The sequence below is a fragment of the Littorina saxatilis genome, linkage group LG9 (assembly GCF_037325665.1).
Source record: "Littorina saxatilis isolate snail1 linkage group LG9, US_GU_Lsax_2.0, whole genome shotgun sequence".
Lineage (NCBI taxonomy): Eukaryota > Metazoa > Mollusca > Gastropoda > Littorinimorpha > Littorinidae > Littorina > Littorina saxatilis.
Window position 1 is genome coordinate 42,466,441 of NC_090253.1, and position 23,105 is coordinate 42,489,545.

The window sequence follows — 23,105 nt, forward strand, 5'->3', positions numbered from 1 at the left end:
TACGGCCACCATTTCATTTTTAAGCACTAGCTTCTGAGGCACCGCAGAGGCACTCACAGCATCCACAGTGAGCGTGCTGTTTCTTACGCACGGCGATAAAATGTTCCAGGATGCCCTCGCTGTGAAATGCCCTGCTGTTGTCATGCAACAGTACCAGCTAACTAGACATTGTTTTAGTTTAACACACACACTCGACGTTGAAGCTTATGGCTGGAAAGACTAACCTCAGTAACATCGGGATTGGGCATGTCCTTGACCTTGACAATGTAGGCGAAGGTGATGAGAGCGACGGCGAAGGAACCCAGGCAGATCATGAAGACCACCAGAGGTGGCCGCGACACAAAGAAGCCACGCACATTTTCCACAATTGGTAACGTCATTTTGGTCTGCAAGAGATTATTCAAGCATTCAGTCATAAAGATTGTACCATATATATTTAATGTCCTGCAGGAGCTAAAAGCGAGAGCACACAATGTCACACGCTTTCCTTCTTTGCCACCACTAAAGCAAACGTGTGCAAGATTGTATGTTACACGCTTTGGAGCATGTGCAAGAACGGATTCAAACTTGAAATCGTCCCTCCAAAAGCCCCAAAATGCACACACAACTTTTATTTTTCCTGCTGTTGTCGTTTCTTCTCTTTACAAATTCTTCAATGCTGAGAATATTGAAAACGGCATCCCAGACGACAGTACTGTTTCATACGCGAGTTTAGCTTCCCTTGGAAAGTGGCTTGCTCAGGAGGCCTGTTAGTCTGAAACTAGAAGGACAGAGTTCTGAACATAGATGACAAAGACCCCGAAAAGAACAAACAGTTCACGGATGCAGACACAGAAAGACGTCATGAAGAATGCTTTAAAAGATACAGACTGTGAAGATTACTGTGACGTCATTCACACCGAGACGTCATTCATAGTTGTTCGTTCACTTCCATCAAAAAGTAGATCTCTCCACAATGGCTGCTCCTGTGTTTAGGTTTGTCAAGCTTGAGTACACAAAACGTGTTTGTTCTCTCCTCTGTTGAAGCTGTGAGACATAAATGCTATTCCGACTTGGTCGTGTGACAGAGTTTTCTTCCACACTCGATTACCTGATGTCTAACTCAGCCTGACGGCTTCATTAGACAATCAACGTAATCTCGTGTGGAAGAAAACGTCTGTCACACGACCAAGTCTGAATAGCAGGTAATATTCTATGATTTTTCCCCATCCAGAAGTCTGTTCATTATACAGTTCAACCAGTAAAATGTCCGCTACTTTCCTCTGCTTTAGTACTTGTCTTACTAATTTTGGTTTCTACAATGGTAATGTCAATTTATACTTTATAGTGTTTCTACAGAAATACCTGATAATGTAAATCTTAAGTTATATTTACAATCATTGCTCAGAATTTGAGATTGTGAATGACAAAATAACAGTTACAGTAAAAACTAATAGCATACCATTACCAATACTACCATAAAGAACAGCTGTATGATAATACGAGAATTCATAACGCGCACATCTCTCACCACAAGGCGACTCAAGGCGCACTCATACACAATTAACAACTCAAGCATACTCATATACACTTACGCATAAATTGCATGAAGATGACAAGGCAACAACACAAACAGAGACACGGCACTCACAAGTAAGCATGAAAAAGAAAAGAAAATAATTATGTACATGACTATTTACAACTGATCTGATTTAGGCTTGCAGGTGAGATGGGTGAGCAAAGTGAAAGGTGAAGGATAAGGATAAGTTTCCATTTAGTCCTGTGAGGTTACCATCATGGAAATTCGAGCTGCTCTCTCACTGTGGAAAGCCAGCAGCAATATAGTTCGGCGCTACCCATTCCCCCCCCCCCCCCCTCCCCCTCCCCTTTCGCTATGAACTTGGGTTCTTTATCGTGCACATGCGTACACACAGGGGTGTTCAGACACCGAGGAGAGTCTGCACGAAGTTGGCAATGGGAAATAAATCCCTCGCCGAACATGGCGATCAAACCCACGCCGATAGCGACAACTGGTTTTGAAGCCAGAGCCGCTACCAACTGAGCTATTTCCCCACATCCTTTTTGAATAAAGGCGAACCTGCCCTGGTGACCACCTCTCTATTGCCAACATCTGCCCATTACAACCAACTCCCCAACCATTTTTGTCTCTGTGCATAAATCACCTGTCCATAATGGCCACCTGTCCACAATGACCTGACTCTTGGTCGGTTCCTTGTGTGCTCCTTACAGACAGGTTCCACTGTCTTAACTCTGTTGGAGGCTCTTTTTCTCAAGTAAAGCACTTATACCTGCAAAACTACCCGCAGAGATATTTGTTCGCCAGCCGTTCCGATTGACTACATTGCCTAACAACTTTGTGCTTCAGCGAAATTTGAACTCGCCAGGCGGGCGATTTTAGAGGAATTTCGAACCCGCCCGACGCGATTTGAAGTCGCTGGGGGCGAGCGGGCGAGCGCCAAAACTCACCCCTGGCAGGGCCCGCGGCTTTCTTGACCGCCACGGATGACCACGCACGTTGTGAGACGTTATTCGTTAGACTTCAATTGACTGGGAGTGGGATGTTTGCCCGGCGTTTGCTCACATTCTTTTCCAGTGTAATGCGTTCCACACACACACACACAGAGTACATACACACACACACACACACAGACGTCATTTGAGGAACTGCGGATTTTTCCCCTTGGGTTTGGAAGCTGTTCCTGGCACTGCAGCAGCAACGCTATGCATTCTTCAGCTTCCAAATCCAACGCACTTAAAATTAAGATCATATAAATAATGATATAAATAGTTAAAAGATGTCACAAGTCTCGGAATAAACTATTAAGAAAAATTTTCTGGATCAGCCCACAAATACACAAAATAATGTGCCAACTGCCCAGTCATAACAAAACCTCAGTATACCCAAAAGCGGTACCCAGTAAAAGTGCAAATCAGTTTGAGTTTGTGCAGGAAAACGTTTGTAAACATCAAAGTTTTCAAGACTTTCACAATTGAACGTGAGCACAACGTGATTCAGGCATACGTAGGTGGCAATAAGAAGGAAATAAGGTTACCTGTTTTCATAAACAAACAATATTTAAGAGTTGAAGTAACAGCTTGTGATGAAAACTTAAATGAAAGCAGCAAATTCGTCACGTAGGTAGGAATCCATTTTGTATGTCGTTCTCGCGTTGATATCGGCTGAGGTCACATGGGTTTCGCCAGTCTCGGTTACTGAGACACGTCGAGATTTTGGGCTTGCCGAGACCGCGGAACTCAAGGAGCGATGGCATAAATTTAGGAACCTACGCTAATAATTATGATGACGCGAGCTTCCATTCAAATTAATTTGAATGGAAGCTCGCGTCATCATAATTAGCGTAGGTTCCTAAATGGGAGCGATCAGACGCGTGATAATGGTTTTGGATGAGAAAAAATCAAATACACAACCAAGAAAGACCTACGTACACAGTCAACATATTTGAAATAGGAAAGGATCCACGAAACTCACAACTACCCGTTTTATAGTTTCATAACCCGGACCGTGTACGTACGTACGTCAGTGCCGCGATTCATTGCGATATCAAGCAAAAGACAAGACAAAGACAAATTCTTTATTAACCGCGAGGGTAATGGCATAAGCAAACAGGTGGTTTTTTTACATCCAGCCCTCGTCCATGGGAGGGTTTAATCTAATGACAATACGTTTAAACAAATCGCGTGAGGCGAAATCACAACACTGATTTAGTCAAGCTGTCGAACTCACAGAATGAAACTGAACGCACAGCTTTTTTTAACCAAGACCACATACTCGTAGTTTCGTCAGTCCACCGTTCGTGGCAAAGGCAGTGAAATCGACAAGCCATGCAGAATAGTGCGGTAGTGGTCGCGCTGAGCAGGATAACACGCTTTCAGTCTGTATGTCTATTCTTTTTAGCTTACTGAGTTTGTTTTTAATCCAAACACATCATATCTATATGTTTTTGGAATCAGGGACCGACAAGGAATACGATGAAATTGTTTTTAAATCGATTTCGGAAAATTATTTTTAATCGTAATTTTCATATTTTTAATTTTCAGAGCTTGTTTGTAATTCAAATATAACATATCTATATGTTTTTTGGAATCAGAAAATGACGCAGAATAAGATGACATTATTTTTGGATCGTTTAATAAAATAAATAATTTTAATTACAAGTTTCCGATTTTTAATGACCAAACTCATTCATTAGTTTTTAAGCCACCAAGCTGAAATGCAATACCAAAGTCCGGCCTTCGTCGAAGATTGCTTTGCCAAAATGTCAATCAATTTGATTGAAAAATGTGGGTGTGACAGTGCCGCCTCAACTTTTACAAAAAGCCGGATATGACGTCATCAAAGGTATTTATCGAAAAAAAGAAAAAAACGTCCGGGGATATCATTCCCAGGAACTCTCATGTCAAATTTCATAAACATCGGTCTGGTAGTTTAGTCTGAATCGCTCTACACACACACACACACACACACGCACAGACACACACACACAGACACACACACACACACACACACACCACGACCCTCGTCTCGATTCCCCCTCTATGTTAAAACATTTAGTCAAAACTTGACTAAATGTAAAAAGGAATCTAATTGATGGTCGTTGCTAACTTATGATCGTCTTTACGGGCCCCACCATTCAGGCAGTCATATGCCGCTTTCGGCGGGGGAAGCATGCAGGGTTTTTGTGTTTCTATAACCCATCAAACACTGACGGTGACATGGATTACAGGATCTTTTCCGTGCGCACTTGATCTAGTGCTGGGCAATTGCATTGAATGTGCAAGGTGACTTCCGAGTCAGGGCATGTGCAGGTTAACCACGTGGTATACTGATCATGGGAATGAGTGCATATGGGACATGTGGATGAGTGCAGAGCATGTTGACTGCGGACTGGAAACCGTCACGGTTTAGCCGGGCCGGAATTGCTGCAGGGTATGTCAGTGCAGGGTAACTGCAGGGCATGTTAAGGGTAACTGCAGGGCATGTTGAGGGTAACTGCAGGATATGTGGAGGGTAACTGGAGGGCTCGTGAAGGGTAACTGCAGGGTATGATGAGTGTGACTGCAGCGCACGTGGTTTGTGACTCAGTGCAGGGTATGTGGATGGTAAGTCCATGCAGGGACCTAATATAGGTCTATGGTCCATGGTTCAGCCGGGAGGGTGACTGCAGGCCACCGTTCAATTTAAGTAATACAAAGTTTTGTTTGTTCGTTTGTATGTTTGTTTTTGTTTATGTGTGTGAATTTATTCGTGTGTGTGTGTGTGTGTGTGTGTGTGTGTGTACGGTGTGCACGGCTGTGTGTGTGTGTGTGTCAGTGTGTGTGTGTGTGTGCATGTGTGTGTGTGTGTGTGTGTGTGTGTGTTTTGTTTAGGGCGCAACATTGCCTTTTTTGTTGTTGTTGTTGTTGTTGCTGTTGTTGTGCAAGTTGGTTGTTAGTGTTGTCAAGTTGTTGGTGGTGGTGGTGTTATTGTTGTTGTTTCAAGTTGTTGCAGTTTTTCGGTGTTTACTCTGGTTTGTTGGTTGACTCGCTGATGTTTCGAGGGACGTAAGTTATTCAGTCACAACCAATAAAAAGTTTGACAGTTAATTAAGAAAATCGTCTGTTGTTACCTGTGCCGGTTGTATCGAGTCGCAGCCGCGCTTTTGTGGTAAGACTGAATACCATTTTGCTACTTGCTGTATGTTAAAAGTCTATATTTAACGTGCAGAGAATACTGTAGAATTTTGAAGCAGCTATAGTCCACCATACTGCACGCTAAACCTGTGACCGTGTCGGTGGTCGCAACTGACTTTATCAGCACATCATACTGGAACCCAAAGGCCGGGTTCATAATGAAAATCAGTGTGGTTAATGTCAGTAAGACTGAGTGGTAGATACCAATGTCGCTCCTGAATTACACGGGCCCAGATAACTATCGCGGGGTCGAATTGGTGACCTGGTCTTTAAAGATGTTTATTAAAGATGTCCATAATTACTTTTACTCGCTTGGCTTTACGAGTGTTCACTGACACTGAGAGGACAGACAGATCTTTATAATCCGGGAGACAAAGAACAAGGTACGAACAATCTTAAGAATGCAAACGAAACCAAGAGCAACAATTTCTTCTTTTTATTTAGGGTACAACTTAACACAAAAGGGGAAACAACGTGTCAATCAATCAATCAATATGAAGCTTATATAGCGCGTATTCCGTGGGTACAGTTCTAAGCGCTTGTGATATGTGAAGAGTTGTCAACACAGGACTAACAAAGAAACTAACATCTTCAGACGGACACGAACCCTATCACACACTAGCAAACCCTGGTAAACATGCAACAAACAACTGTTTAACAACAATGTACACATCAATAGCTAGGTCCAAACAAAATAATATTAAGCACAAAGAAAACACCTCTCACAGAGCCTGCACAGCACAAGAATGTCTTTTGGGGCACAACACGTGTGTACTTTCTTCAGTACCTGATGCAGACTGTTCTGTTGGCACTGTACTTCAACTGTAGTATCTATCACTTGTCTCTATGCTAACTTATTCTAAGTAGTAACTTATATTTCTTTTCTGCTGGTCGACACTCCTATACTCTATTTCCCTAGGTCTATTTCCTCTGGTCTGGTCTCTAGCTCCGTCCTCCAAGAATTCTCTGCAGTCAGTCCTTTGTCTTCCCTATCTCCCTAGTGTAACCGTGTGCCGAAACACTACGATCACCTCGGGAAGCGAAGTGCAATCAAACAGGTTTGAAAATATTAGGGCTAATTTCTTAGCCCTATAAAAACTGTTATGCAAACCCGAAGGTTTCCATGAACATACAGACAATCGGAAACCACCAGACCCCATCACAAACAGATTTCCACAAACCACGGGTGTTGACTTAAAGGCCAACAACTCGGGTGCAGAGTCTGCTGTGAAAGGAGCGGTAGCCTCCCCTGTCACAATCGCCCCCGTTTGAAATGAACTTCGTCCCGAAGTTCCGAACCGGGGGACCACTGTCCATCCCAAGTTCGCAGAATGGGAACAGCACGAAAATGTTCAATGGTCATATTATGCCATTACCTGAACATATCATGCTGAGTCCCATTCCTGATCGCAAGCGCCAGATGTAACCGTGTGCCGAAACACTACGATCACCGCGGGAAGCGAAGTGCAATCAAACAGATATGAAAATGTTAGGGCTAAGAAATTAGCCCTATAAAAACTGTTATGCCGGCCAAAGGTTTCCATGAACATACAGACAATCGGAAACCACCAGACCCCATCACAAACAGATTTCCACAAACCACGGGTGTTGACTTAAAAGGCCGCAACAACTCGGGTGCAGAGTCTGCTGTGCCAACTGAGGAGCGGTAGCCTCCCCTGTCACACTAGATAAAGGTAAGCTTGGGCCCTGTGCCGTCTCAGTTCCCATTTTTGGAGACTGACGTCACAGGCCGGTCCAGCATCGTGGCACCTATCGCCAGGTATCATTGTGCTATAGCGTATTAGGAAATGCCCTACTATACACACGCGGCTGTGCACTAATTACTGACCGCTACTTATTGCTTACCCTGCGAAATAACGCTTACTCAGCTACGATTGTACTACGCGATGGCCACTGAAGAGAATTTGTCTGCGTCAGGTTTGCCTACAACGTACACACATTTACACACCTAAAACAATAATAATACATTATAATAATAACATCAATATCAACCCGTGATATAACTTGCAAGAAAATTACTAGACTGAAAGAATTGTTGCGTTAGTGAGTATAATCCAGGGATCGCGTTTACGCACGATTTTTGCGTATTTGACGCATTTTAAAAGTCGCTGACGCGTTTTTTTCGCCGCGCCGCGTAACCCATACGCAAAAATATTGTAACTTTTTCTTGTCTTCACGCAGCGCTTTTGCTCTGACTTAATAATCACCCGATCCTGAAACTGACTATAGGGCTCGAGAAGTGACGACACACATGAAATCTGCGCGTCAAAACTAAAGTCCGTTTCTTTTTGCATCGAAGTATCGCAAACGAACGTAACGAGGGTATTACCAGATAATGTCTTGTCGGATAATGAAACAGACATTAGCTGCTCTCCCATCTCGCGCTTCCAAAAGGCGGAAAGTGTGTCTAGTCGTATTAGAGCGGGAAACAAACTCGCAAGGCCCGAAGGTTGGAGACAGCAGGGGTGTTATTCGACAAGCGTGCGCAGAGTTCGACAGGAAAACTCGCCGTATTTAGGTAAGGAGTGTCTTTAAGTCTTTCGTGCGTGTTTTGTTTGTGTCTGTACGTGTTTTCGTAGTACGCAAAAATATTGGTCCGTGACGCGTTTTTTTCGTTTCGTTGCGTATGACTTACGCGTTTTTTAAAAAGCTAGCGCGATCCCTGATAATCACGCCGCCAAACTGAGAGATGTCCCAAACATGAAATTTACGGAGATCAAGTTTCTCTCTTGTGTAGCTTTAACAGATGCACGAATTGGAAATGAAAATGTTCTACTGCGTGTGTTTGTATATATATTATATATATATGTGTGTGTGCGTGTGTGTGTCAGTGCCAGTGTGTGCTGTGGGGGCTTCCGCCCCCCGCCCCCCTACCACTCAGTGTGACCCCAAGAAAAGCCTGTCCGTGTGTTCAACCTACCACCAGAGATGTGTATAGGAAACTGATATCTCTGCTATGAAAAAGCCGCTTCTTCAGTTACAAGTTTAAAAAGATTTTTGTTGCGAAAAACTTGAAAAGACGACCGCCGGTGATCTTAACTGCCCTCAAATGTGATAGGGAACTTCTGAATTGGACCCAGGTCAACTGAAAGAGCCTAGAGGTAGGTGACACTCGACACGGGTAATTGAACATCATCAAAGAGGGCAGGTGTACCGGGGCGGTCTGTTTATCGGTGTTTCATTTGGTACCGTTAAACTCAAGGGACACAGTTCTAGACAGTTCTGCACGGCGATTCTGCCAGACAGTAATTAAGTACAAGTGATTATTAGTATGTGCTTCTAATGAAGGCGGTGTACCTTTATGCCAAGTTAACTTGTAAAAACACCAGTGGCCGTGGTTATCAGCGTTTAGTTTGACAGTGCACTAAAGCATAGACCTATATTAGATACTATATATAGGTCCCTGACTAAAGTAAATCGGGGTACCGGGTCAATGCCGTCTGTGTCTCACGCTAAACAAATAAGTTGGTCAAATGCATCAACCCAGTAAATCGAGTTTGATTTTAAACTGAGCTGCAGTTGGGTCTTAAATAAAGCACTTTCTTCGGGGATTTATCTGAGACGGTAAACGGAACGAATGCCAGTAAAATCATTCAGCGAACCTAATCCACGTGGTTTGCGCATCCAACCACGTGGTTTGCACTACATAAACAATTCACGGAAAATATTGTTCGCTGATTGGACAAGGCAAAGCACATGGGCATCGGCTGTGTTTAGTCGACAACCGCCATTTTGACGGGCGGGTGTGCAGTATTTTTACTTGAGGTCCGCTGGCTTTAAAAGTTAGGTGTTAAAATTCTTCAGGACTCCGTCTTAGATATGGACGAAGGGAAACAAATGTTTTACACGACTGGATTAGATGCTCTATGTGAAGCTGCAAATTTTGTCGAAGGTAAGGACACACACGTGGTGAGGAAAAATAGAAATCCACATGGTTTCGTCGCGCAAGAGGGACTACTTTTTTTCCGCACAGTCTCTACTGCCAACAATACGATTTTTGCTGCGTAAACGGGAGCATTTGATCTCCGATTCAGCTTTATTTGGTAATGTTCAAGACAAGCGGTCTCCGTACTATCGTTCTTGGAAATTGTGTTGTGCAATAAACAACTCTATCGGCGAAAAAAAGTATTTGCAACGGCTTTGTCAAGAGATCATGTCCGCTTCCTAGTCGGTCACGTTATCTTACAAGTGTGCCCTGGGAGGCCGGGCCGGCCACGGTGTGATTGAAAGTTATTTCTGCCCTGTTTCAGATGTTGAAAGGAATTTTCATGGCTACGCTAGACCTGGATCGCCGGGAAACAACAGTAACGACAGTAATGGACCTGAATCAAGAGAAAGGCGTAGAAATGGAGGGTGTGTACTTGTTCAGATTTGGATGGAAAAGCGAATTTTTTTCTTATTTTTTATGAGACTGAGAGAGGTACAGATATCTTATTTTCTTGCTGTTTTAAGGTCAACTCAACTGCACTTTTAAATACCTAGTATTGATTTTCTAAATGGGCCATTTTTCACTTTTGTAGGCCCGAAAAATCAATCTGTCACTGTCAACTGTCAATCTGTAGTGTCTGTCATTAGCAACATTTTCAAGGTACTTTGGAATTCATTTGTTTCTAATTTAGTAATTATGACTCTTTGTAGCTTTTTGACATACAAATTAAAAATCAATACATACAATCGTTTTGCTTCCAGGAGGGAAATTCATAATCAGCTGGAGAAAACAAGGTTTGTTTGTGGTTTTCAGTTTTTTTCTGTTTTATGGGAGTAAGACTAGTATGAGGCCTTTCAGGGAGGGTTTGCATTGAGGATGGAATGGATAAAGGGGATACAAGTGCATGTGTGTAAGTTAAAATCAATTGTGTTAAACCATTGACTGAATAACATGAAATGGATACTGCAATTGTTTTGATAATTGAAGTTTTCTTGTTTCATGTTCCATTTGAAGCAGGTATACCATTCACTGTTAGTCTCGTGCCAGCATTTGTTATGTAATGAACTCTGTAAGCTTTGTCATTTCAAATAAAAAAAAATGCATACACTTGTTGCTGCATTGCAACACAATCGTCATATATTCCAGTTGTGTTTAATATTATTTTAGTCGACTTTCTCTTCTGGTAAGTGCTCTTAATCTTATGTGCAGTAATCATCCTGTCTTTTGATAGGATAAGGAAGTATAGCTCTTCTTTTTTTCTTTTTTTTTTACTATCCTGTCTCATGCTGAGTAATTGCACTGATTTGTTCCCTAATGAGTCTTATCTCATCAATCTTGCATGTATTTTGAGGTTAAAAGTGTAATTATAATGAAGGCATGAGACTTATTTTCCGTCTTTTCTCCCCTGTGAAACAGACGTGCACAAATGAAGGACCACTTCAACGCTCTCAAAAAAGTGGTACCTAGCTTGCAACAGAAGAAACACTCCAATCAGTCGATTCTCAAACTCAGTCAAAAATATATTCAGGTGGGTATTATTAGGACCGAGAAGTCTTATGGTCAGTCAATTTGTTTTTAGACTTGTGTGTGTACTTAATTTGTAAATCTTGCCTGTTTAAAGTTGTTTTATGTGATCACATTTTTGTCTGACTGTGGAGCTAGACTTTGCAACTTTGCAACTAGTTCTTCGGCTGTGCACAGCTGAAAATGTTTTTCACAAAGTGTGTGTGTGTTTGGACGATATTTTGTCACCTTGGCCTTCACAAGTGAGTAGATCATGAGTTATGACAGCTCTCTTTGCTGGAAATGAAGCAACCGGTTGCTTCGATAAATACAGCTACAACTCGCATTCCTGGTGTAGTGGTGTTAATACTGTTAAATCAAATATCGGCAAAAAAAACTTGTGTCCCGGCCTACTTTATTGGTATAGCTCATGTGAAGTCGGCGTGCGATTTTCGTGTGCCCGTTTCCGGCCAGGATCTCGAGGGCCAAAGTTGTTCACCGAATTGAGAAGTGTCGCAAATGCAAGTATCATCGGTACCGTCGAGGGAGTTTGACTCTGCGGATGTATTTGAAGTCCCTTTCTTTTTAATGACATCTGGAATTTTATAAATGTCTATAATCATATGTTACAAAAGTACACCATCGTGGACGAACGCATGCGACCTTCAGATCATTCAGATTCCTGCTCTACAAATACCGTGTCAAAATATCGTGTCGATGGTTCATCGCTTGTTCACCCATATTCAAGACCCATAATGGGAAGAAAAATGCGATGGCAAGCGTACATCGCGAATGAAAATATAATTGGAAAGAAAAAACACAGCTATCGCATAGACAGGAGCATTCATTTGCCGAGTAGAATCGTGGGGTGGTTTTTTTCTGCCAAATCATCTTTTGTTGTGAATCGGCCCACGTGACTAACCTCACCACGCTTGTTCTGCGCACATGTCATGTCAACCAACAACACCGAATCGTGTATCACTACGCGCTATGGTATTTTAGGTCATGAAAAGTAAATCGTGATTGATTTCCGAAGATGTTAGCCTGTGTCTGTCAGTTTGGTATCAGGTTTTGTAGGAAGTGTCATCTTTTGGCGGAATATATCAAGTATTTGAAGCACGTTTTCTTGGTTCACCGAGTTACAAACGGTGACATTCTTCCGCGAGATAATCAGACCCGATCTGTGCGCGTGATGAGGGCGGAGTTTATGCAAATAAGCCGACTACACATGGCGGTGCTTCTGTGTTCATTGGTTGATTCCCGATATAAACATAATATGCGCATGCGCGTTTACTGGGATTTGGTAATGACGGAACGATGCAAGTGGCCTTCCCTACACGTGTACGGGTAAGAATGTCTTACAACCGTACCACAACAAAAACCAGGCGAGGTGGACACGAACATGAGCTTGCGGATTTATTTTGTATGTAGTATGCGGCTTATTTCAAGTATAATGCGCTTCGTAGAACTGACCGTCTGAATATTCATGTTGAAGGCCAAAAACAAGTCCTACCGATAATAAATCGGAGAGAAGGATGGAGCTTGTATTAATGCTGAGCGAAAGACATATATATTTGTTGGTGACAAACAAGTTGTTTTTCATTGATTATGTTTCTTGAGGGGGGGGGGGGGGGGGGGCCTGATTATTGTAATTGCTATGATTTTTAATGTCATCCCATCTTACTCATCTCAACTGCTGAAGGTGTCTTTTTACATGAAGGATTTTTTTTTTTTAGCTAATCACATAAAAGAAGAACTAAACCTTTACGCAGCAGCTGTACTTAGTACTGTATTAGCAAAACAAGAAGTGTGCTTACATTCAAAGAAAAAAGCTGTTATGCTTCACCTACCCTGATCAATGAACCCACTCACAATCACCCTTTTTGGGCATTAATTTCATGTCTAAATAGCAGCTGATACACCATGTTTTCTATAATAATAATAATACGAGAATTTATAACGCGCACATATCTCACCACAAGGCGACTCAAGGCTATAAGTAGGACAAAAAGTCAAATATTTGTGTCCAATGACTTGGCAAAAACAATTATGGTTGATAAAAGTAAGACACTTTAGACGGTTACTTTTTATTTTATTGGTGTTTGTTTTAGTTACACAAACCTGACAGGCGCATAATGATAATAATAATAATAATAAGGGTACAATGTATTTATAGGGCGCAAATCCTAAAATAGTTCTCAGCGCCTTACAATCAATCTTAAATATAATCTTAATAACAGCAACAATACACATAAATGCCTTACAATCAGTCTTAAATATAATAATCTTAATAGCAGCTACAATACACATTTAAAAAACAAAGAAACTGTAACTGCATGTGACTTGTGTTGTTGCCAGAAATCATACTACATAACATGTACTAGCTGTGTCCCCTAGATGTGGAAGAAGAGTAACTTTCCTTTGAATGTAAAGTCCGCAAAATCAAGTTTTGTCATTTGTATTTATTCAAAATTTTATGAAGAGTAAGACAAGTTCTAGTGTCAGGGGAAAAAAGGTCAATCAGAAAATTAAGAAAATAGAACTATTTTCTTGACTTTAATATAAGGGAGGAAAGGGCTGGGGCAAGAAGTTACATCACCTTGCCTTGAAAAAAATTTGAAATATTTTGAAAATCAGTTTAGAAGTGAATCTTGTCTCAGCATTGGTGTACTTGTAGGTCTTCACATTGATAATGTTGTTACTGGTGAAGGGGTTAGTTCGGTCATTTCCAATTTCACATATATGGTTATATGTCATGATTTCTGTTGTGTTTTTGCACACATGTTTATTCTCCCATTATCAATGCTGTATAGTAATAAGTAATAGTTGTTGTTGTGTGTCAGTGTGAACATCACAGGATACTCTGGTGCATCCTGAACTCATGTCAAAATGAGTTCGGCTCATTCTCTCCCTGACCGGACGCGACAGTCCTACGCGAATCTATCAAAACTAGGAATACAGAGTTATCTCCCATATGTTTTTCGCGAGCACTGATCTATACAATATATTACAATGAAATACCTATCCTTGCTTGTAGTTTACAAATTCAAATACAAACCCTCTCTGACTGAAGACTGGTCATGTTTCTCTCCAAGCAGACCCTGATGGTCAAGGACAGAAAGTACCAGCAGGAAATTCAGGAGCTGGCCAGGAAAAGAGCTGCTTTGGTGGAACAGTTTAGGAAGAAATCTGAGGATTTTGAACAGGCGCATGGCTTTCCTGTCAAGGCGGTTCTGGAAAATACAAATGGAGAGGATAATGTTGATGAGGTGTCAAGCATATCCACTAAATCAGCGGAAGGTATGCAACAGTTTTCACAGTTTCTGTTGGGAAGTATGAGTATCTTCGAGGGCAGATTCCTGGCTTTTTTGTGTAGGCATTTTTGGCAAATATAAAGGGGAAAGGAATTGTTGATGAGGTTTCAATCATCTCCTCTTAATCTGTGGAACTTGAAGGTGTGCATCATTCACACATAACCATCTTCAAGCTTTTTTGTGAGCTCCATGGAACAATTTCTGATACCCAAGTCAAATATTTCGTTATTGGGATCTCTTTGATCAGTTATAGACTATTTTGCAAATGTAAGTTTTTACAACAATGTTTTTGGCAGAGTATTTTTGGTCAACAGTAGAGAGGTGCAAATATCTTTTAGGGTGTGGAAGTATGAAATCAGCCTTGACAAATGTTTAGGTTTTGAGGAAGAATGTCTTGATGATTTTATGTATAATATATATATGCCAGGTTTTGAGACCTAGTACGATTGGATAGTTTTGTATCCAAATGCAGTGAATCCAAGTACTAACTGTTTTTGTCATGACTAGTTCTGTGTGGTATAAATCACAGGTGCTGGTAATAAAATACATGTGACATTTTGCAGAGGTTGCTAACATGAAGGATTTGGATGACGAAGAAGCCTTTGTTTCCATAGCACTGCCACCTCCACCACCCAGCAACGCTACCAGAGGCATCCCCCATCCAGGTAAAAAAAACAAAAAACCCACCACAATTAGAAATAACAGAAAACCAGTGCCCCCTTGTTTTTGTTCTGAGATTGGTTTTTTGTGTGTTTTTTTTAAAGGTGTTTTTTTGTCACTGTGTTTGATTTACATGTGCTACAATGGAAATGGAACCTCACGTTTATTGTTTTTAAACTCCCTCCACTTTCAGACCTCATTTTCTCAGACTTTTTGTGGTCTTTTGCACTGTATTGGACCCCCCCCCTTTTGTTTTTTAGTGAAAATCGCGTCTTAAATGGGAGGAAAATTTAAAATGGAGGTACATTTTAAGGCTATAAATAAAACATTTAAGAAAGGAGGGTCGTAAAAATGTGAAAGTCTTTAAAAATAAAGGGGGGGGTGTTGTAAAAGGGGGTTCCACTGTATTGGCTGCTCATGTCTCATTCTTGTAGGCTTTCTAGTAAGTTGATACAAGGATTTCAAAGAAATAGTAGTGACAAAGGCAGTATCACTAGGATTTTTCACAAGAATCCAAGTCAGAGTAATCATTGTTTGTGTTTTTCAGTGATCCGTGAGACACCTTTGCTAAGCCAACGACAGCATCCCACGTCTACTGTTTCTCATGCAAATCCATTGCCAGCGCCACCACCAGCTTTTGTGAATCAAGCTATCCCACAAGCCACTGTGAAAAAGCTGCACGCCAAACTGACGTCAACTAAGCAGGCTGTACCTCCCCAAGGTATGGTGTTTTCTGGTAAAACGAGTTGTGGAGTTGTGTAGATCCACCAGACAAGTGTAAGGAAGAAGCTGACTAACCAACTGAATAAACAAACAATAAACAATCAGGAGAAACAAGAAACAAATAATCCCCTGCCAATAGAGAGTGAGACATAAAAGTGTTTCTGTAGTCCTTGTCTTTCGTGAAAGTTGAGTTTTTGAATACACGTATGTATAGAGAGACACGGAGAGAGCGGTGGCGAAGTTAGAGAGAGAGAGCCATCATGATCTGAACATGAATGACTGCCAAAACTTCATTTGTTCTTTATTCTGGAGTGAGTATGTGTGTACATGTATGCATAGGCAGACACAGCGATGTGGTGCAAGGAAGGGAGAGAGCAATGAATCTAGACATTAATGACTGTCAAAACTTCTTTTATTTTTATTTTTGGAGTGTGTTTTACAGATATGTGCACATGATTACCTATGTTTTGTTGATATTCAATTGAATTTTACAATTGTGTCTGTTGAGTTTCCTTACACCTTGTATTGCTTGTTACAGGAGGTACAAGGTTGGTCAAGATAACAGATGCCAGTCCACAGATGCAGCTCGGTGGTCGACCAGCGGCTCTCCTCCCCCCGGCAGGGAGCGTGAAGATCCCCATCCCGTCCCAGTTCCGTCCCGCCACCCAATCTCTCCTGTCCCAAATTCCACAGCGTCCCAACCCGACCTTCACAAACGCACGCCCCGTGGCTGGAGGATTCCTTGTGTCTATGGCTAACCAACCTGCTGCCGGAGCGGTCATGTCAGGCGCCGCCAGACTCAGATTTCCAGGAGCCTCGTTCCCCTTGGCCACCCAGGCCATGGTCAACAGTGCCGGTCAACTGATAGCCACCGGGACTCCTCTCAATCTGGCTCCAGGGCCATTAGGGGCGGGTCAGGTTCAAGCCCCGGCCATGATCACAGTGCAATCGGCAAACAATGGACAGTATTTGGTGAGGGTGCCGCAATACAACGGGCAACAACCCATGGTGTACCTCAATAGTCTGATTCAGAGTCAGAACCCTGCCATCACCACGGCAACGAACCCTGTTACCACCAAGAACCCTGCTGTCATGGCTCCTGCTAAGAACCCTGTTGTTATCAGTTCCACCTCATGAGGATTACACAACTTTTAGAGGGATGGGTTGGGCGAGGGGGGTGAAGATATTATTTGTTGTCGTTGATTTTTTTTTTCCTGTCACACCACTGCACTGTTTCTTTGGTTAATTTTGTTTTGATGCAGATTTTATGGTGTTTTATTTTAGGTTTGTTATTGTGATCAAAATAGACACGGTTATCTGTGGTGGACAATGAGTTTACAGGCATGGGAATTGAAAATTGTAAAAAAGGCGGAAAATTTATAACTGAAGACGCGAAGCGTCAAGTCGACGGCGCGAAGCGCCTAGCCTTACTAGGGGGGTCCGGGGGCATGCCCCCCCCGGAAATTTTTTTTCTCCAAAGAACCCAGATGGTGCAATCTGGTGTCATCTGAGCTCCAAGTTTGCCATTAAATTCTGTTTTTAGAATCAGAGTTTTTAGTACAAAAATGTACCAAATTTTGCTTACATGTATTATATATGGTTTAAATTTGTAAAAATTTTTATCTGTTGAGACAAACAGGAAAATGTAACTTGTAACACAATCTGTGCAATCTGGTTTACTTTCAAACATAATAGTTCAATAACTGAGGCGGGCGGTAGCAGTGCGTGAACAAAGTACGGAAAGTTTTCGCGGGCTTTTGCGCAAAGGCCAAAGTAACCGGTGCTTTTTTTGTGTGCCTCCCCCCTTTATTTTTTCGGCGGACACTTTTGCATTTTCGGCGGAACAAAAAAAAAATTCGGCGGAAATCCGCCATTCGGCGGACAATTCCCATGCCTGGTTTACTTTAACTTTGCGTGTGTGTTCACATAGCGAAAACAAATACACACACACAAAACAATATTTCACTTCGAGAGATACTGTTTCAAAGATTTATTGAACTTAAAGGATTGTGTTTTTCGATCATTATAGACACATGGTTGCTCTTGAAAGGTGAATTAACATTCAACAGAAATCATCTGGGATGGTTTGGGGTTGTCGTTTATTGAGGTGGTTGCCATACTTTTTTTTGTGGTACAGGGATACCTGTCACGAGAGTACCTCGTGTTGACCAGTTTAAATTTGATTTCACTGCAGTTATCCTTTCATCGAAGAATTGTTGTTGCTTCCTTGTGAGCCTTTGCGTACACCATCACAGATTTGCCCAAGCTTTTAGATGAGATAAGATCATCCTCTGACACATAGGACAGATCAACAGCTTGGATGTTTTCTGTGCAGAGTGGGAATCGACGTTTTCCGGAACTAACTCTGTCAGGATTTTTAATTCTTCTTCTTCTTCTGCGTTCGTGGGCTGAAACTCGCACGTACACTCGTGTTTTTTGCACGAGTGGAATTTTACGTGTATGACCGTTTTTTTACCCCGCCATTTAGGCAGCCATACGCCGTTTTCGGAGGAAGCATGCTGGGTATTTTCGTGTTTCTATAACCCACCGAACTCTGACATGGATTACAGGATCTTTTTCGTGCGCACTTGGTCTTGTGCTTGCGTGTACACACGGGGGTGTTCGGACACCGAGGAGAGTCTGCACACAAAGTTGACTCTGAGAAATAAATCTCTCGCCAAACGTGGGGACGAACTCACGCTGACAGCGGCCAACTGGATACAAATCCAGCGCGCTACCGACTGAGCTACATCCCCGCCCTGGAATTTTTAATTGATGTGGTAGGTTAAGAGAAAGGTGTTTCAGATTGAGCGCACTTTGTATAACATACACATCCGACTTACTTGTTCGTCCTGATCGCAAGATTAAGCCGATCAGAAGCTTTTCCTTGTGAAAGGGGCTCTTACTCTATCAGACCACTGAAAATCTTGACAGAGTTATATCCGAAGATCATCTTGTTTTGGTGATGTTTTTTTGTCAATGGCGCCTTGGTCAATCATCAAAATCAATACAGCAAAACCATCCCACTCTGCCCAGGCTTAAATTCTATGGAATGAAATTCCGAAGAAATGCTTTCAGTCGTTCTAAGCTTTTGTTGCAGGCATTCCTGTAATGCAGCATGGTAACATTATCTCTTTTTAGTTTTCGTGTCACTGTTGGAAACTTTTTGTCACACCGTTATTTTGTTCAATGACTAATTACTGGAAAACTTCAACAACAAAAAAGTGTTGTTAATGATATACGGCAGTTTGTAGAAAACATGTGTCTTGTTCAAATGTCTGCTCACCAAAAAAGTGCGTATATGGGCGGCTGTGTAAGTTTGCAATACAGTGGAACCCTCCTTTTAAATTTAAGACCCCCCAATTTAAGACTCCCTCCCAATTCAGACCCTGTTTTTTTCAGATTTTCTGTTCATAACCTCTGTAAATTTACCTCCATTCTAAGACTCCCTCCTTTTTAACTCATTGTCTCCCAGATACGGACGGAGATATCCGTACGCACTCACATGGCTCTATCTGACCAGGTACAGATGTATTCGCTCAGAATGTTAGCTTCAGTCGCTTCCTGTAACGTCCATCTAACGCCTGCATTCCAGCGTTTTGATACACAGTGACTACAATTCTGAGTGACCTGCTGCAGCACAGCTGGTCTCGGCTAAAAAGAAAATGGGTCAACATAGGTGGGGTAGAAAGTGTTAAGACCTGATACTCTCAGATTTTTGGAGGTCTTAAAAGGGGGGGTTTCACTGTACTGTCGGTCAACAAGTAGTTGACAGTATGAATGTGGATTTCTGCTTTGCTATATGCACTACTTTTACAGGTTCTTTTCACAAAGAACATGCTTTGGTGCAAAATATGTTTGCTCATTATTTAAGAGGCTGGCTGCAAAACACAAGTAATGTAGATTTGCTTTTCATCAATTCCTGTATTCATTCATTTTATGCTGTGTGCTCATTGTAATTTACCTCATTTATTCACTATCAGAAGCTATTACATTTGCTTATGGTCACTGTTACATTTGTTCATCACTTGATATATTATGGTCACATGTCGTTATCATTATTTCAGAAACAATGCCAAGTTCAAACTGTGATGCTCAGCAAATTTGCAGCTAAGAATGTTGTTAAGTCTCCGCACAGGCTAAGGATGTACTTAAATGTTAATGTTATGCACCTTGGTTATGTTAATTTTTTTATAGTAAAATGTTTGGGCGCTCGTGCATGTTTTGTTCCTTGTAATTTATGTTTGGTGTTCTGTGAAATATTTATATTTTAATTTTTAAAAAGCATGGGTGCCCAAAGCAAAAGTGTTATCATGTATGTATATTGTTGCTTGTTAAGAAAGCCACCACCAAAGGGTTCAGGCATTTTAAAGTATACAAATTTGCATGCTTGTCCTGACATTTGGCAGTCTCTGATACCAGTGTAACAATGACATTCGTTCATCAAACTTGCAGCAAGCCATTTTGGTCTCCACATTATTCAGTGCGTAGACCTATCAATCACCTTTGCAAGTAAGTATGATAACCTACCACAGTTGTTGTGAACTATTGCCAACATCTCTTTTCTGTTTTTGTATAAAGTGTTTCATATGTCCACATACATGTACATTGAAAAGTGCCATCAGATTATCTCCCCTTTCTGTGTAAAGATCGTTGTACATGTATTTCATATATTGTTACTCCTCCCTCATCACTGAATGAATGGTTATTTACATCTCCACCCCATATTCGCTCCCTTGGAACATCTCCTTTGTGCATGAATAGGTGTACCTCTCCGGGAGTGTTTCAAAATAACACACATACAGACGAAACGTGGAATGGTTGCCATTCACTGGAATACACCCTCTCTCTCACTCACAACCTCTTTCGCTTTCAGTTCAGATTAACTATTACTGTGTGTATGTGTGTGTTATAATGTGCATGGGTGTCTGATTAACTGTGACTGTAATGTAATGTGCATGGGTCTCTGATTAACTGTGACTGTAATGTAATGTGCGTGGGTGTCTGATTAACTATGACTGTGTGGTTGTGTGTGACTGTAATATAATGTGCGTGGGTGTCTGATTCAGATTAACTATGCCTATGTGTTGTTGTGTGTGACTAATATAATGTGCGTGGGTGTCTGATTAACTATGACTATGTGTGGTTGTGTGTGACTGTAATATAATGTGCGTGAGTATCTGATTAACTATGACTATGTGTGGTTGTGTGTGACTGTAATATAATGTGTGTGGGTGTCTGATTAACTATGACTGTGTGTGGTTGTGTGTGACTGTAATATAATGTGTGTGGGTGTCTGATTAACTATGACTGTGTGTGTGACTGTAATATAATGTGCATGGGTGTCTGATTAACTATGATTGTGTGTGTGACTGTAATATAATGTGCATGGGTGTCTGATTAACTATGACTGTGTGTGTGACTGTAATATAATGTGTATGGGTGTCTGATTAACTATGACTGTGTGTGTGACTGTAATATAATGTGCATGGGTGTCTGATTAACTATGACTGTGTGTGTGACTGTAATATAATGTGCATGGGTGTCTGATTAACTATGACTGTGTGTGGTTGTGTGTGACTGTAATATAATGTGTGTGGGTGTCTGGGCGTTGGTCTGGGTAATTGCCACCTTTTGTTTTTTGTATGCAAACAGGTGAACAAAATCCTTGCAGATGTTCAGCAAATCAATGTGTCATTTGTAAAATTCATTTCAACATGAAGCTAAAGGTCAAAATTTATTTTGTTCTACCATTTTCGTCATTGAGTCTTTCATTCTGCAATAAATAAACAACATATTTTAAGCTAACTTGTTATGCCAGTACCTTTATTTTAATTGCTGTGTAATTTCAGTTGTACAAATTATTATTAAGTTTCATAGACCATTTGTATGTATAAGTATACAGTTATTGATTTGATGATGCTTTGCAGTTGAGGATGGTTTGGTGCTAAATTAATTTTTATGTTGTTTTATGTTAATTATGCCCTGTGTTGTTAGCATTGCTATCATCATAAAGTGAAAGTTCTACTTTTGAGCTTGAAGTGCTCTACAATTGAAGTGTCATCACTGGTATTTGTTTCATTACAAGTAGAAATGCGTTCCATCTTTGTTTTTTGAAGAATTCTGCGCACAAGTGTTAATGTTTCACACAGGCTTGTTTTGTGAACAGTAGAGGTTAATTTCAGTTTCTCTTTTATTTATAACAAAAAAAAGCAATGTGGTTACACATTGAAAAAAAGTATATGTTTAGGGCAATAATGTCCCAGAGAACAAAAAAACAAACGAGAGCCAGTGTTCTTTATAATTTTGCATGTGTTTTCTTTGCTCGTATTTTGTCGATACATAGTGAAATTGTAGCTTTTTTTTCAATGGTTTTGGAATCACTGGTAATGGGAAGAATTAGTCTGTTTTTTTGTTGTAACTGCACTTGAGTTTGCGAGTGCAGAGTATTATGTTAGACCAACAATTTTGCTAAAGTTTGTGCTGTGTATGTTTGCTTTTGTTACACTTACAGCTTGCTGTTTTTTAGTCAAGCAGTATGTAAGAAATGTTAAGTCCTTTGTACTGGAAACTTGCATTCTCCCAGTAAGGTCATATATTGTACTACGTTGCAAGCCCCTGGAGCAATTTTTTGATTAGTGCTTTTGTGAACAAGAAACAATTAACAAGTGGCTCTATCCCCCCTTTTCCCCGTCGCGGTATAACCTTGAACGGTTGAAAACGACGTTAAACACCAAATAAAGAAAGAAAGAAAGCTTGCTGTTTAAACAAAAAGAACATGCCATCACTTGATATTTAGCCATTACATTTATTTCTGTAATTTTAATCTTATTCTGATTTTTTTTTTAAAAAGTCTGCTACAGTGTAAGTGCTTTATGGTGTCATGCAAAAATAATGACTGAATTAAAAAAAAAAAGTAGTAGCGCGCTCTACTGGTTGGTCCTGCTGGATTCAAGTATAACATTTCTGACAATAGTATATTAACTTGTGTACCCAAAGTTTGACCAATCTATATGGAGATTCTTTTTTTCCCTCGCCATTTCATTTTGCAAAAGTTACAAGTTTGCAACATACACGGAGAAAGCATCAAAATAGAATAATATTCGTTAATTGGATCTGTGATCCAAACATGGCTTTTGATCAATCGAGATGGAAGTTTATTCCACGAGCCCGTGCGAGTGGAATAAACTGCCATCGAGATTGACCAAAAGGCATGTTTGGATCACAGATCCAATTAACATAATCTCGACATTCACTGGTCTTAG

The 23,105-nt window shown here is 41.0% G+C and overlaps 2 protein-coding genes across 3 annotated transcripts in view; one reads left to right on the forward strand and one right to left on the reverse strand.

Annotated features, from left to right (window-relative positions):
• Positions 1-3,195, reverse strand: part of LOC138976146 (transmembrane protein 248-like) — a 26,096-nt gene extending 22,901 nt beyond the window's left edge. For both annotated transcript variants that reach the window (XM_070348974.1, XM_070348973.1), the window contains exons 1-2: positions 3,054-3,195; positions 225-386 (exon numbers count right to left, since the gene is read on the reverse strand). In XM_070348974.1, coding sequence (XP_070205075.1) covers positions 225-380 — 156 coding nt within the window. In that variant the 5' untranslated portion in view covers positions 381-386; positions 3,054-3,195. The remainder of the gene's footprint in view (positions 1-224; positions 387-3,053) is intronic.
• Positions 3,196-9,424: 6,229 nt separating this feature from the next.
• LOC138976148 (max-binding protein MNT-like) lies at positions 9,425-22,684 on the forward strand. Its single transcript, XM_070348980.1, has 8 exons — positions 9,425-9,604; positions 9,963-10,065; positions 10,402-10,434; positions 11,057-11,168; positions 14,242-14,443; positions 15,021-15,122; positions 15,665-15,838; positions 16,379-22,684. The coding sequence occupies exons 1-8, from the start codon at positions 9,532-9,534 to the stop codon at positions 16,975-16,977; spliced, it is 1,398 nt and encodes a 465-aa protein (XP_070205081.1). The 5' UTR covers positions 9,425-9,531; the 3' UTR covers positions 16,978-22,684.
• Positions 22,685-23,105: the final 421 nt, after the last annotated feature.